This window comes from Myotis lucifugus, unplaced genomic scaffold (assembly GCF_000147115.1).
Source record: "Myotis lucifugus unplaced genomic scaffold, Myoluc2.0 scaffold_5, whole genome shotgun sequence".
Classification (NCBI taxonomy): Eukaryota; Metazoa; Chordata; class Mammalia; order Chiroptera; family Vespertilionidae; genus Myotis; species Myotis lucifugus.
Window position 1 is genome coordinate 8,531,069 of NW_005871053.1, and position 12,757 is coordinate 8,543,825.

At 45.0% G+C, this 12,757-nt stretch overlaps 1 protein-coding gene across 6 annotated transcripts in view; it reads left to right on the forward strand.

Moving 5' to 3' along the window:
* The first annotated feature begins 280 nt into the window (after positions 1-280).
* The window catches only part of OLA1 (Obg like ATPase 1), a 157,629-nt gene continuing 145,152 nt past the window's right edge, over positions 281-12,757 (forward strand). Inside the window, exons 1-2 of one of the 6 annotated variants that reach the window (XM_006083107.3) lie at positions 281-345; positions 1,644-1,744. In XM_006083107.3, the coding sequence (XP_006083169.3) occupies positions 1,644-1,744 (101 nt within the window). In that variant the 5' untranslated portion in view covers positions 281-345. Of the gene's footprint in view, positions 427-695; positions 719-894; positions 915-1,643; positions 1,745-12,757 lie in introns of those variants that run through there. The other 5 variants (XM_006083108.3, XM_006083109.3, XM_014467985.1 and 2 more) reach the window with 5 other exon arrangements.

The window sequence follows — 12,757 nt, forward strand, 5'->3', positions numbered from 1 at the left end:
AGGGCGGAAGACCTAAGCTCCGAGGCGGGGCCCGGCGGCGCTGGGCTAATGCTCCCGCCCAGTGCTGCGCCACGCGGCTCCTCCCACCTTACTCCCGCCTCCCGGCCGATCGGGCCAATGAGAGGGCGAGCGGGTGCGCGGGCGGGGGCCGAATGCGCGGCTGGCGCGCAGGTGCCGCCCGGAGCCCCGCCCGCCGGTCCTGCCGCCGCGTCGTGCTGTGCCGCTTCGGGGAGAAGACGAGCTGCGATGTCTTCCTCCTTTCCTCCCCGGCCTCCCGGCTGCCGGGAAGGGACCCAATCTGCCGCCTCCTTCTGGGACCCCGTGTCATCGCCTGCCCCCAGCACGGTGAGCCCCGCAGGGAGGCTAGGAGCGCGCTCCCCGCCGCGTCTTCGACGCCCCGGTCCGTTGCTCGGAGGCCGGCGTCAGGCAAGGGCCGGGCGGCCGGGACGGAGGGAGGGCAGCAGGCGGCGTGGGGTGTGCGGATGAATGAGGCGCCCTCGCACTAGGCCGCGCGTCCCCAGCGGGCCCACGCCTCACGCTGCGCGCTACAGGGGCACGCCTCGGACGGGCCGGTGGCCCCCGTGCTGAGCGGGCAGATGTCGGGTAGGAGCCCGCTCTGGCTGGGCGGCCGGCCGTCCCTCGGTAGGGAGGCCGGAGGACTGCAGGGGCTCTGCGCTGGCAGCTGTGCTTCGGAGGCCTGGGGTCTGGCCGGGAACAGGTGTGAGTGAAGACCTGAGAAGGGAGATCCCTGGCTCTTGGCGGCAGGGATCTGAGGCTGGGATGTCCCTTCCTGAGCAGGGCCCCAGCCTGGCCCCAGGAGGGCCGGTCAGCTGGATCCAGGAGACAGGGGCAGTTTTAGTTCCCAGCTTCTCGAACGTGAGGCTGGCTGGCCGTCCTCCTGAGTTCCGTTGGCAGTAAGTAGCAAAGTGAGGTTCATTCTGCACCGAGGAGCTTGGAGCCACATGCACAGGGACTGATAAAAGTTTCGACTTGTGAATAAAAAAGGGTTGATGGATTCATTCGCGGCTAGAAATAAGAGTGTAGATTCCGGAGGTTGCTTGTGAACATACTGATGATGAGTCGTATATCCACAGTGCCCAAGTTGGGAGAGACTTGGTTGGGAAGACCTGGATGCTGGCGTGGTTCGTCCATGTGAAAAATAGTGCTTTCGGGGGAAATGGGAAACAACAAGTTCCCAGGAAGAGGGATGGTTTGGTGTAGGCGACTTGGTTGCTGGTGGTTCTAGAATAGATTTTCTTTGACTCTCTTGTCTGTGCTCCTGCTTCCTAATGTTTTCATTCCTTTGACCTTATGTTACGAAACAAAGTGTTTCTGAACAGTCTAGATGCAGTTAAATTTATTTTCGACTTATGGTGCCAGATATTTTTCAGGTCAGTCTTTCCAGGACTTATCAGGAGTAACTGCTTTGACAACTATCGAAATCAGATTTGTGTATAAAACTTAAAGTTTTTTGTTGTTGTTGAAAAATAAAGTGGATTTAACTGTGTCAGTTTTTGATTGATATATACAGTATGCTTTATTCTTAATCTATTATTCAATAACATATTTTGTATGATGAAATGTATTCTTGGTTGATGGGGATGGTAATGAGTTTTGTTTATATATTTGTTTTGATATTTCAGATGCCCCCCAAAAAGGGAGGTGATGGAATTAAACCACTCCCAATCATTGGAAGATTTGGAACCTCTTTGAAAATTGGTATTGTTGGATTGCCAAATGTTGGGTAGGTGAATGTTGGGCTTTTTTCAATTTCATCTTGCAAATATTTTGACTCCTGTTGTAGAAATGGGAACTCATGAGGTAATTAAAATTAAAATTTAAGGAAAGAGTCTAGGAAGCTGGAATCTATATTAATAATAGACAAATATGTAAATTTACCATCCCTCCATGATGCCCACAGCCAATCAGGAGTGAGTATGTAAACTAACCCGACAAAGATGGTGGGCCTGTGGGCAGCACAGATGTGCGCAGGCACCGAGTGGCCGGGGGTGGGCCTATGTGTGCAGGTGCCGAGCGGCTGGGGGCGGGGTGGGACGCCCACCCACCCGCCACGTAACTGGGGTGACGCGGCAGACATTTCCGGGACCCCGCCTGCTCTGAGCCTGTGGCCAGTGTGCGCGCGTGTCGGGGCGAGTGGCTGGGGTCCCGAGGACGCCACTGGAGTGTCTGGTCCTGTCAGCCCGGTCTGGGGGTGGCTGGAGTTCCAAGTCCTTTTGGTTTCTGTAGCTCCTGGACCGAAAGCGGAAACCAAGAGTGTGGGGAGCACCAGGAATTCTGGGAATCGTAGTTCTGGTGGCAGCCCCTGGACCAGAAGCAGAAGCCCAGAGTGCAGGGAGCACCAGGAATGCTGGGAATCGTAGTTCTGGTGGCAGATGTGTTGCGGATCTCCTAGACTAGGGGTGGGCAACCTTTTTGTGAGTGCGTGCCAAAACCAGCAAAATCTTTGACTCAAAATTCTTCTCCGTGCCAACCCTAATTTTTTGAGAACATGTTATGCTTACTTGATATCTCTTAAAGTGTATGTATGTGAAGAACCTTGAAATAATAAAATTCATTCGAGTGGCAAAAACACAGTATATGATGATGAAAAATACATTTATGTTTTAATGTATATATGTACATTGATAGTCCGACAGAAAACTTTATGACTCCGTTTGATATTATCAGTGGGACTTTTGCTGCTGCATCACTGATGACAGATATTTTACATCAGGTTTATATTTCGTGACCTTCAGAGATATGCACAAGCTACTACTTTCATCCGTCAGGCTACTCCTATTATGAGACTTAACAAAATTCATCACTGAGAACAAAGATTCACAAGCGTATGTGAATGAAACCAAAACACTGGTTGGATCTAGGAAGGCAGGGAGAGTTAAGGCAGAGGCATAGAAATTGCTCTTCCCCTCTCGTCAATCCATGTCTATGGTCTTTAAGATAACTTGTTATGTAAAATTATTTATTTATCTAAGATGCACCCACACTGAATTTATCTGAAAAATAAAAAAGTCGATATTAAGAAAAAAAATTGTAAATGGAAGATTATAAGAGAGGGTTTCGCGAGCCAGCAAAAGTTACTGGCATGCCATGTTTGGCACACGTGCCAGGGGTTGCCCACCCCTGTCCTAGACACTAGAGCAAAGTGAGCCTGGAGCAAGTTACTGTTGCGGGTCGGGGATGGAGGGAAAGCAAAGGTGAGAGACATAAGTAAAGTCAGTGTCGAGGAAAAATTAAAAGGAAGATATCCAGCAACTTCTAGGAAATCTCCACCAATGGAGCAAAGAAAAAAAAAAGACTTCTGTTATTCTGTGAGCACCAAACCAAACTGGGTTGGGGTCTCAGACAATTCGCTCATATGATTGCAAAGACAGACAGAAACTCCCGGATTGGAGAGGGCTCCCCTGAGGGCTCCCAGATTGGAGCGGGTGCAGGTCAGGCTGAGGGACCCACCCCCTGTGGACGAATTTTGTGCACCAGGCCCCTAGTATTAATATATTGCAAAATAAGGTTTTTGTTTAGTTGTATTTTATATTTGGTTTTCTATATAGATACTATGTTGAAACTTGAGTTACTTATATTGTTTGTTTTGCTTAAACTCAGAGAAACTCAGAGGATGAAGCAACAGAGTTAAAACATCGAGTTGAACCAGATCAGCTATTTGCTTGAAGCTGTTGGGAGACACACAGTATTGAATTTACGTGGATATGGAATAGTTTAAATTTGATTTTGGTACTGGCTGGCTATGTAGAATACCTATCTAGACTGGCTACCAGATGCCATGTAGTAGGATACTTTAGGAAATAGTTTTAAAAGCCCCATTATAAATTTGATTAGATTTTTGGGAGATCAGGGATTGGATGGATAAGTCTTTTTTTTAAAAATTATTAATAAAGCTTTATTGTTCAGATTATTACAGTTGTTCCTCTTTTTTCCCCCCCAATAGCTCCCTTCCACCCGGTTCCTACCCTACCCCATGCCCTTACCCCCCCACTGTCCTCGTCCATAGGTGTACGATTTTTGTCCAGTCTCTTCCCTCGCCCCCAAACCCCCTTCCCTCCGAGAATTGTCAGTCCACTCCCTTTCTATGCCCCTGATTCTATTATATTCACCAGTTTAGTCTGTTCATCAGATTTTTTTTATTCACTTGATTTTTAGATTCACTTGTTGATAGATAAGTATTTGTTGTCACTTTGTTGTTCATAATTGTTATCTTTACCTTTTTCTTCTTCCTCTTCTTAAAGAATACCCTTCAGCATTTCATATAATACTGGTTTGGTGGTAATGAACTCCTTTAGCTTTTTCTTGTCTGTGAAGTTCCTTATCTGACCTTCAATTCTAAATGATAGTTTTTCTGGGCAGAGTAATCTTGGTTGTAGGTTCTTGCTATTCATCACTTTGAATATTTCTTGCCACTCCTTTCTGGCTGCATAGTTTCTATTGAGAAATCAGCTGACAGTCGTATGGGTACTCCCTTGTAGGTAACTAACTGTTTTTCTCTTGCTGCTTTTAAGATTCTCTCTTTGTCTTTTGCCCTTGGCATTTTAATTATGATGTATCTTGGTGTGGTCCTCTTTGGATTCCTCTTGTTTGGGGTTCTCTGCTCTTCCTGCACTTGTAAGTCTATTTCTTTCACCAGGTAGGGGAAGTTTTCTGTCATTATTTCTTCAAATAGGTTTTCAATATCTTGCTCTCTCTCTTCTTCTGGCACCCCTATAGTTCGGATGTTGGTACGCTTGTTGTCGTCCCAGAGGCTCCTTACACTATCTTCATATTTTTGTATGCTTTTTTCCTTTTGCTTTTCCAGTTGGGTATTTTTTGCTTCTTCGTATTTCACATCTTTGACTTGATTCTTGGGATCCTCTAGTCTGCTGTTGGATCTCTGTGTATTATTCTTTATTTTAGTAAGTGTATGCTTAACATATTGTATGCGGGAAACGTATTTATACGTTTTACGTTGACTGTAAGTAGTAGAGCCACCTGTTAGCGCGCGATAAAAACTACCTGCAAACAATGTGTTAATTTCTGATTGGTCCTTTTTCATATCCTTGAGGGTCTCACTAAATTTCTCAGAGGTTTCTAGAAGATTCTTGAGTAACCTTATAAGTGTGGTTTTGAAATCTATATCTAGTAGTTTGCTTTCCTCCATATCTTTCATTTGTGACATGTTTCTTTGTCTCCGCATTTTGGTTGCTTCCCTGTGTTGATAGAGTGGCTTTGTGTTAGGTGTCCTATAGGGCCCAGTGGCTCAGCCTCCCTAATTACCTGAGGTTGACACTCTTGGTGCACCCCTTTGTGGGCTGTGTGCACAGTCTTGTAGTTAAGTCTTGATTGCTGTTGGTATCACTGGGAGGAATTGACCACCAGGCCAATTGGCTATGAGGACCAGCTCTGTCTACAATGGGAGAATTGCTGTGCTGGAGACACCCTTATAGAGCAGGACTTGCTTCAGTGGGGCTTTGGTGCTCACTGAGTCTGCCCCTTGAGTGTGTCTCTTATGGATCTGAAGAGTTGTTCTCTGGTATGGTCTCACTCTGACCACTGGGTACAGTGGCTCTTGGATCTCCAAGGAGGTGCAAAGTCAGCCACTGCCTGAGGCCACCCAGCAGGAGCTACAGATATATCTGCAGATTCCTCCTCTTTGTTTGGGGTTTGGAAGTGCTCAGATGAGGCCCAGCTGTGAAGCAATGCAGGCTGCTGTCTAGGCCTTCTTTTGGAAGCTTTGGGGCTCTTTGACCCAGCTGCAGTTTGTTAGGTTTTAGATTGCAAAAGAACAGGCCATTCATATGCAAAAGCCTCTGCTCACAGCTTGGGTGGGGTTGTAAATTATGTGGGGCGGGGTCTCAAGGAATCATCAGGGCAGAGCAAACCACAATGGCTGCCTGTCTGCTCTGCCTCTGAGAGGTCCCAGGGTCTCTGTGTCCAGCGGCCCCGTGCAGGAACAATGATTGCTGCAAGCACCTCTGTGAGAAAGCTGCCCTCCTGTTCTGGCCCGATGCCAGACAGTCCAGTTTCTCCCTGTATGAGTCTGGGTCTCCAGAGTCTCACCTGGAACTGGAGTTCAGAGCCATTGGGAGCTTGTATCTCCCTCCCAATTGAAAAAGAGAACAGTGTACCCAGTTGCCAGCACGTTTCCTCACACGCCTCTGTACCTCTGCACTTCTGCACCTCTGCACCTCCTACCAGTTTCAATGCGCTTTTCTCTTTCCTTCTAGTTGCAGAATTTCCACTCAGCCAGCCTTCCCATGGTTCTGGATGATATCCCTTTTGTCTTTTAGTTGTAATTTTGATGTGGTTGTGTCAGGCAGCAAGTACAAGTGTGTACCTATGCTGCCATCTTGGTTCCTCCTGGATGGCGAAGTCTTTACTGGAAAAGGAGGTAACAATTTTAAATGTAATACTGGAAGTTACTAGATAAAAGAGTGTTTGTTATAAAGTGGCTATCTGAAAGTTGTGACAGCAAAATTTGAGTTATGTAATGTTTAAAATTTAAGTGAATCATTTATTTGCAAATAAGGCAGTGATAGGAAACATAGGTGGGGTTTATCATATAAATCTATACACTTGCAACTTGAATGTTCAGTCTACTTCTTTTATTATTTGCCCTTCTATTTTAATACCTTTTATTAGCTATCCTATATAACAAAAGCCTAATATGCAAATTGTCCCCTCTGGTGGTCGAGACGGGGAGTTCTACCGCTCACTATGACGTGCATTGACCACCAGGGGGTGGTGCGGAACTTTGTGATGTGGTGCTGACAGTGGAGGCGCTGTGGGCTCCAATGGGCACCGAGGAGAGCAGGTGAGTGGGCGGTGCCAGGCCAAAGCGGGTATGTGCGGGGGCCCGATCGCCCTGCTGATTGCCCCGCAGACAGCAACCGGCGGCGGCGGCAAGGGGGGAGGGGGAAGGCCACCTGGCTCCCAGGCGCTGAGGGGGCCGGGTGGGGAGCCTGGCCCCGATTGATCACCCCGCAGGCGGAGTGGTGGAGCAGGTGAGGGGGCGGCGCCAGGCCAAGGTGGGGTGCCAGGCTGGGCTGCGGGGCTGTGAGGCTGTGGCATGAGCTGGGGCCTGATCTCCACATGCCACCCCGAGGGACCCCAACCATGCACGAATTTGTGCACCGGGCTTCTAGTAAAATATAAAATGTCTCAAGAGTGATTAGGGTGTGCTAGTGGATTTATTATGGTGACTGAAGTATTTTGACATGTGCTTTAGGCTTTCAGATTGGTGGCAGGTAGGGCAACCATGTTCTTTCATGTGGAAAGAGCCCCTTGGAGCCCCTGTCATAGAGATTGCTTAGTGAATGGAGCATGGCTTGATCAAATAAAGCAGTTCTTAAATTTTTGTAATGTAAAACATAAACAAATGTGCCTGTCCTAATTTCTTTCCTGAAGCCGGAGAGGTTTCCATTTTGAAGGGGTTTCCTGCTGTGATATAGGCTGCTTACAAAGTAAATGAAATAGAGAGCATGGAAATATAAGCAAAACAAATAATTAAGCAAAGTACTGTAGGGTGCTGTCAGTAAACTTGAAAGCAAGATATTGTCATTATGTGTGTTGTGAGCTCTATTGCACCTGAAAGCAAGACATACTAGTAGTTTTTAGATATTAACATACTTCTCTTATTCTAGAATCACTGCAGTCAGTGCAACTGGACATTAAATGGGACTACTTTAAAATGGACCACCTTAAGAAGTATTTCTTATATAAGGTTTTTAGTCATAAAGTATATGAGAGTTAATCTCAAATATTTTATTATCCAGTATAAATGTGCTATTTATGCTTTTAAATGAAATACACCTTCAACCCCATCCCTCAGTTTTATTGAGATACTTTACAAACAGTAAAATTCACTCATTTTAATAATGTACAGCTTACTGAATTTTGGCAATTGTGTTTGGTTGTGAACATACCCAGTATATGAAGATTTGGCTTCTAGATTTTTTAAAAAATATATTTTATTGTTTTTTTACAGAGAGGAAGGGAGAGGGGATAGAGAGTTAGAAACATCAATGAGAGAGAAACATCGATCAGCTGCCTCCTGCACACCCCCTACTGGGGATATGCCCGCAACCAAGGTAGATGCCCTTGACCGGAATCGAACCTGAGACCCTTCAGTCCGCCAGCCGACGCTCTATCCACTGAGCCAAACCGGTTAGGGCTGGCTTCTCGATTTGTTCTGCTTTTTCTTACCTGAGTGACACTATAAATTATCTCCTCTTGGTCCAGTGTATTATTATAAGTGTGAGTCTTGGATGCTACTTTAAAATAAAAACCTACTTTAAAAAATTAATTTTCTTTAGAGCAGTTTTAGTCTCACAGCAGAATTGAAGGGATGGTGCAGAGATTTCCCATATACTGCCTGCTCTCACACATACATAGCCTTCCTCCTTATCAACATCTTCCAGCTGAGTGGTACATTTGTTATAATTGATGAACCTACATTTACGCATCATAATTACCCAAAAGTCCATAATTCACCTTAGGGTACACTCTTGGTGTTGTACATTGTATGGTTTGGGACAAATGTCTAATGGCATGTACCCACCATTATAGTATCATACAGAGTAGTTAAGTTTCTTCCACGTCTTTTCATGGCTTAAATAGTTCATTTCTTTTTAGTGCTGAATAATATTCCATTTTCTGGATGTACCATAGCTTATCCATGTACCTTCTGTAGGACTTGTTGGTTACTTCCAAGTTTTGGCAGCTTTGAATAAAACTGCTGTAAACATCCATGTGCAGGTTTTTGTGTGGACATAAGTTTTCAGCTTGTTTGGGTGCATACCGAGGAGCACAATTGCTGGATTGTATGGTCACAGTATGTTTAATTTTATAAGAAACTTAAGTGGCTGTACCATTTTGCATTCCCACCAGTAGTGAATGAGAGTTTCCGTTGCTCCACATCCTTGTCAGCATTTGGTTTTCAGTGTTCCGGATTTTGGACATACTAATAGGTATGTAGCAGTGCCCCATTGTTGTTTTAATGTGCATTTCCCTGATGACATATGGTGTGAGCATCTTTTCATGTGCTTATTTGCCATTTGTATATCTTTGATGAGGTCTCTGTTAAGGTATTTGGCCCATTGTTTTGATCATGTTATTTGTCTTCTTACTGTATTGTAAGAGTTCTTTGTACATTTTGGATAACAGTCCTTTATCAGGTGTGTCTTTGCAAATATTTTCTCCCAGTCTGTGGCTTGTTTTCTCATTCTCTTGATGTAGTCTTTCACAGAGCAAAAGTTTTTTGTTTTTTTTAAAATATATTTTATTGATTTTTTTACAGAGAGGGAGAGGAATAGAGAGCTAGAAACATCAATGGGAGAGAAACATCGATCAGCTGCCTCCTGCACACACCCCACTGGGGATGTGCCCGCAACCAAGGTACATGCCCTTGGCCGGAATTGAACCCGGGACCTTTCAGTCCGCAGGCCGACGCTCTGCCCACTGAGCCAAACCAGCTAGGGCAAAAGTTTTTAATTTTAATGAAGTCTAGTTTATTATTTCTCTCATGGATCATTCCTTTGGTGGTGTATCTAAAAAGTCATTGCTATATCCTGTATCATCTAGGTTTTTCCCTTAGTTCTTAGGAATTGTATAGTTTTGGGTTTTACATTTAGGTCTGTGATCCATTTTTTGTTAAATTTTGTGAAGGGTCAAAGGCCTGTATCTAGATTCTTTTTGTGTGTGTGTGTGCTTGTGGATGTCCAGTTCCAGCACCATTTGTTGAAAAGACTATCTTTGTTCCATTGTATTACCTTTGCTCTAGAAACTACATTTTGATATTCCAGACTTCTTTGCTGTGTCATGGGACAGCTCTTCTTGTTACCACTGCATGAGATGGGATTAGTTTCAATTAAGAGTGTTGGAAAACCCCAGATAACATTGGTTTAACCAGAAGTTTCTTTTTTATGTAAAAGTGTGACTTTTGCAGTTAGAGATTGGTATACTAACTCTGCTTATGAACTCCTCAGGAACCCCAGCTGCTTTAATTTACACTTTGGTGATCCCAAGGGTGTGGACTTCATCTTCATGGTTCAAGGCATAATTTCCAGGCAGCTGGTTATCTGAAGGGTCAGATAACTTGCAATCTCTTACGGATTTTTCCCCCCTGTAAACTGCCACATCATTCCTTTGCTAACTTCCGCTAACATCCCTTTGTCCAGATTTAGTTGCAAGAATTTATTTGCAAGGAAGGCTAGGAAATGTCTTTATTTTGATGGTCATATGTTCAGTTAGGAATTCTGTTACCTGGAAAGGAGAGAATGGATATTGGATAACTGTATAGTGCTCTGTTTGAACACTCAGTAACTGTCCCAAGGGAGTATTTGTCTTGCTTAGTTGATACTTCTGAGAATGTGCTTTGGTTGTTCATAGAACTTGCTTTTTCCCAATTTGACACAGAACAACCACAAATTCTTTTTTTTTCCATGTTGGTGACATTTATTTATATTGCAACCACAGAGTCTTTAAAAGCTATTTACTGTTGTTTAGGGAAAACATCGTAGGAAATGCTAAAAAAAAAATAATCACAAGATAATTATGTTCAGTGTTTCAGATTTATATTCTTGTGTAGCAAGAATATAAGTTCATGGTTTAAACCAGGGGTGGGGAACCTTTTTTCTGCCAAGGGCCATTTGAATATTTGTAACATCATTCAAGAGCCATACAAAATTATCAGCTTCAAAATTAGCCTGTTATATTTGGTCAAACATTTAATTAACTCACTCCTAATGCATGGCAGTGCCAGACCAAAATATTTCGCGGGCCTTATACGGCCTGCAGACTAGACATTCCCCACCCCTGGTTTAAACGATAACAATTTATTTCATGACTAGAGGCCCAGTGCGTGAAAATTCGTGCAAGAGTAGGCCTTCCTTCCCCGGGCTGTCGGCACCAGCTTCCCTCTGGCACCTGGGACCCAGGCTTCCCTCTTCCAGCCACCAGCAGGCACCCGGGACCCAGGCTGGCTTCCTTCGGGCCACCCCCAGGCACCTGGGACCTAAGCTGGCTTCCCCGGGCTTCCCTCCGGCCCCCACTTAGTCAGGAAGGATATCTGGAATGATGTCCGGTCTAATTAGCGTATTACTCTTTTATTATAGGTTCTATAGGGTAGTTGGGTGAGTCTTTGCTGGTCTCACTGGGGATCTCTCATGCATTCAGACGGTGGCTAGTCAGTATTAGAAGGTCCAAAATGGCCACACCCACAGGTCTGGGGCCTTATCAGGTTTGGCTGGAAGTCCGGGCATTTCTGTTCTCTTTTACCAGTACCTGTCCTCTCTCCTAGTGGTCTCCAGCCCAATTTCTTTGTAGCAAGAGAGTGAAAGTGTGGCGGAGGCACAACACTCTTCCACCTAATTCTTTGGTCAAAGCAAGTCATGATGCCAGCCCAGAGACAAGGAGGGAGGGAGGAAAAATAGGCTCTACCTCTTGATAGGAGGAGTGGCAACAAATGTCTGGTTGTCTTTAATCCACTGCACTCTACTAATTTCCTAATATGGTTTGTATAAGCTCCCCTGGAAGAGTTGTCCCGGCTGATTCTTAGCTTCTTGTACTTATTGTAGAGCAGACATATCAAACTAGCGGCCCACGAGCTGCATGCGGTCCACAATGAATATTTTTGCAGCCCAACCAATATAATGTTATGTAAGAAACGTTTTAATAAAAATTTTGTAACTTAATTTTTACAATATCCTGTTATACATAATTATTAATAATGAACTACAACGTTCGCTAATGACTGATTTCTATAATCATGTTGCATTCATGTCCCTTACATGGCTTATGTGCAGGCACACCATTTCTCTCCACTAATACCAGCAGTGAATATTTTAGCAGCCAATTGCCACGTCATTAGTCTTGGACTGACTTGTTTGGTGTATGCAACAGGAAATATTTCACTTTCGGAAAACAAGAAAAATAGGCTTATTTGCGTTGCGCTTATTAATTTGTGCAGTTATTCAGTGTCTGGTAAGTTAATGTTCAAGAAAAAATATTAATTTTTATTAAAATGTTCTATTATTTTATGTTAACGATTATACATTTATTTCAGCCCTTTGTATTCAGCATGTCTCTATCGAAATAAACCTACATTTCTATGAAAATTGAAGCTTTTGTTTTTTTGTGACCCACATAAACTTAAATCTTGTTTATTGGCCCGTGTTAGCCTTTGAGTTTGACATGCTTGCTGTAGAGGCATCATTCTTGATTGCTTAAAGAAATTCCTTGGAGGAAGATTATTCTCTAGGCTGCTAATACTGGTGATGAGAGCATTTTCATTCTAAAGAGCTCATAAAGTTAAGCTGTGAATCAGAGATTCCCATGTCTGTGAATGGACAGAATAACAAGCTTTTAAAACATTTTTTTTTATAGTATACTGGAGACCCGGTGCACGAATTTGTGCACGGGTGGAGTCCCTTGGGGTGGTCTGCAGAGATCGGGCCCCAGCTCGCACCCCCCAGCCTTGCAGCCCCGCAGCCCCACCTGCCACCCTGCCTTGGTCTAGCACCACCCCCTCACCTGCTCCACCATCCTGCCTGCGGGGCGATTGATTGGGGCCCGCCAGGCCCCCCGTCTGGCTCCCTCAGCGCCTGGGAGCTCGGTGGTGGCCCCACCCCCCACCGCGGCTGCTAGCCACCATCTGCGGGGCGATTGGCGGGGCAATAAGGCCCCCCCTCGCACCCGAATTGGCCTGGCACCACCCGTTCACCTGCTCCACCATCCCGTTGCAGTCCCGCTG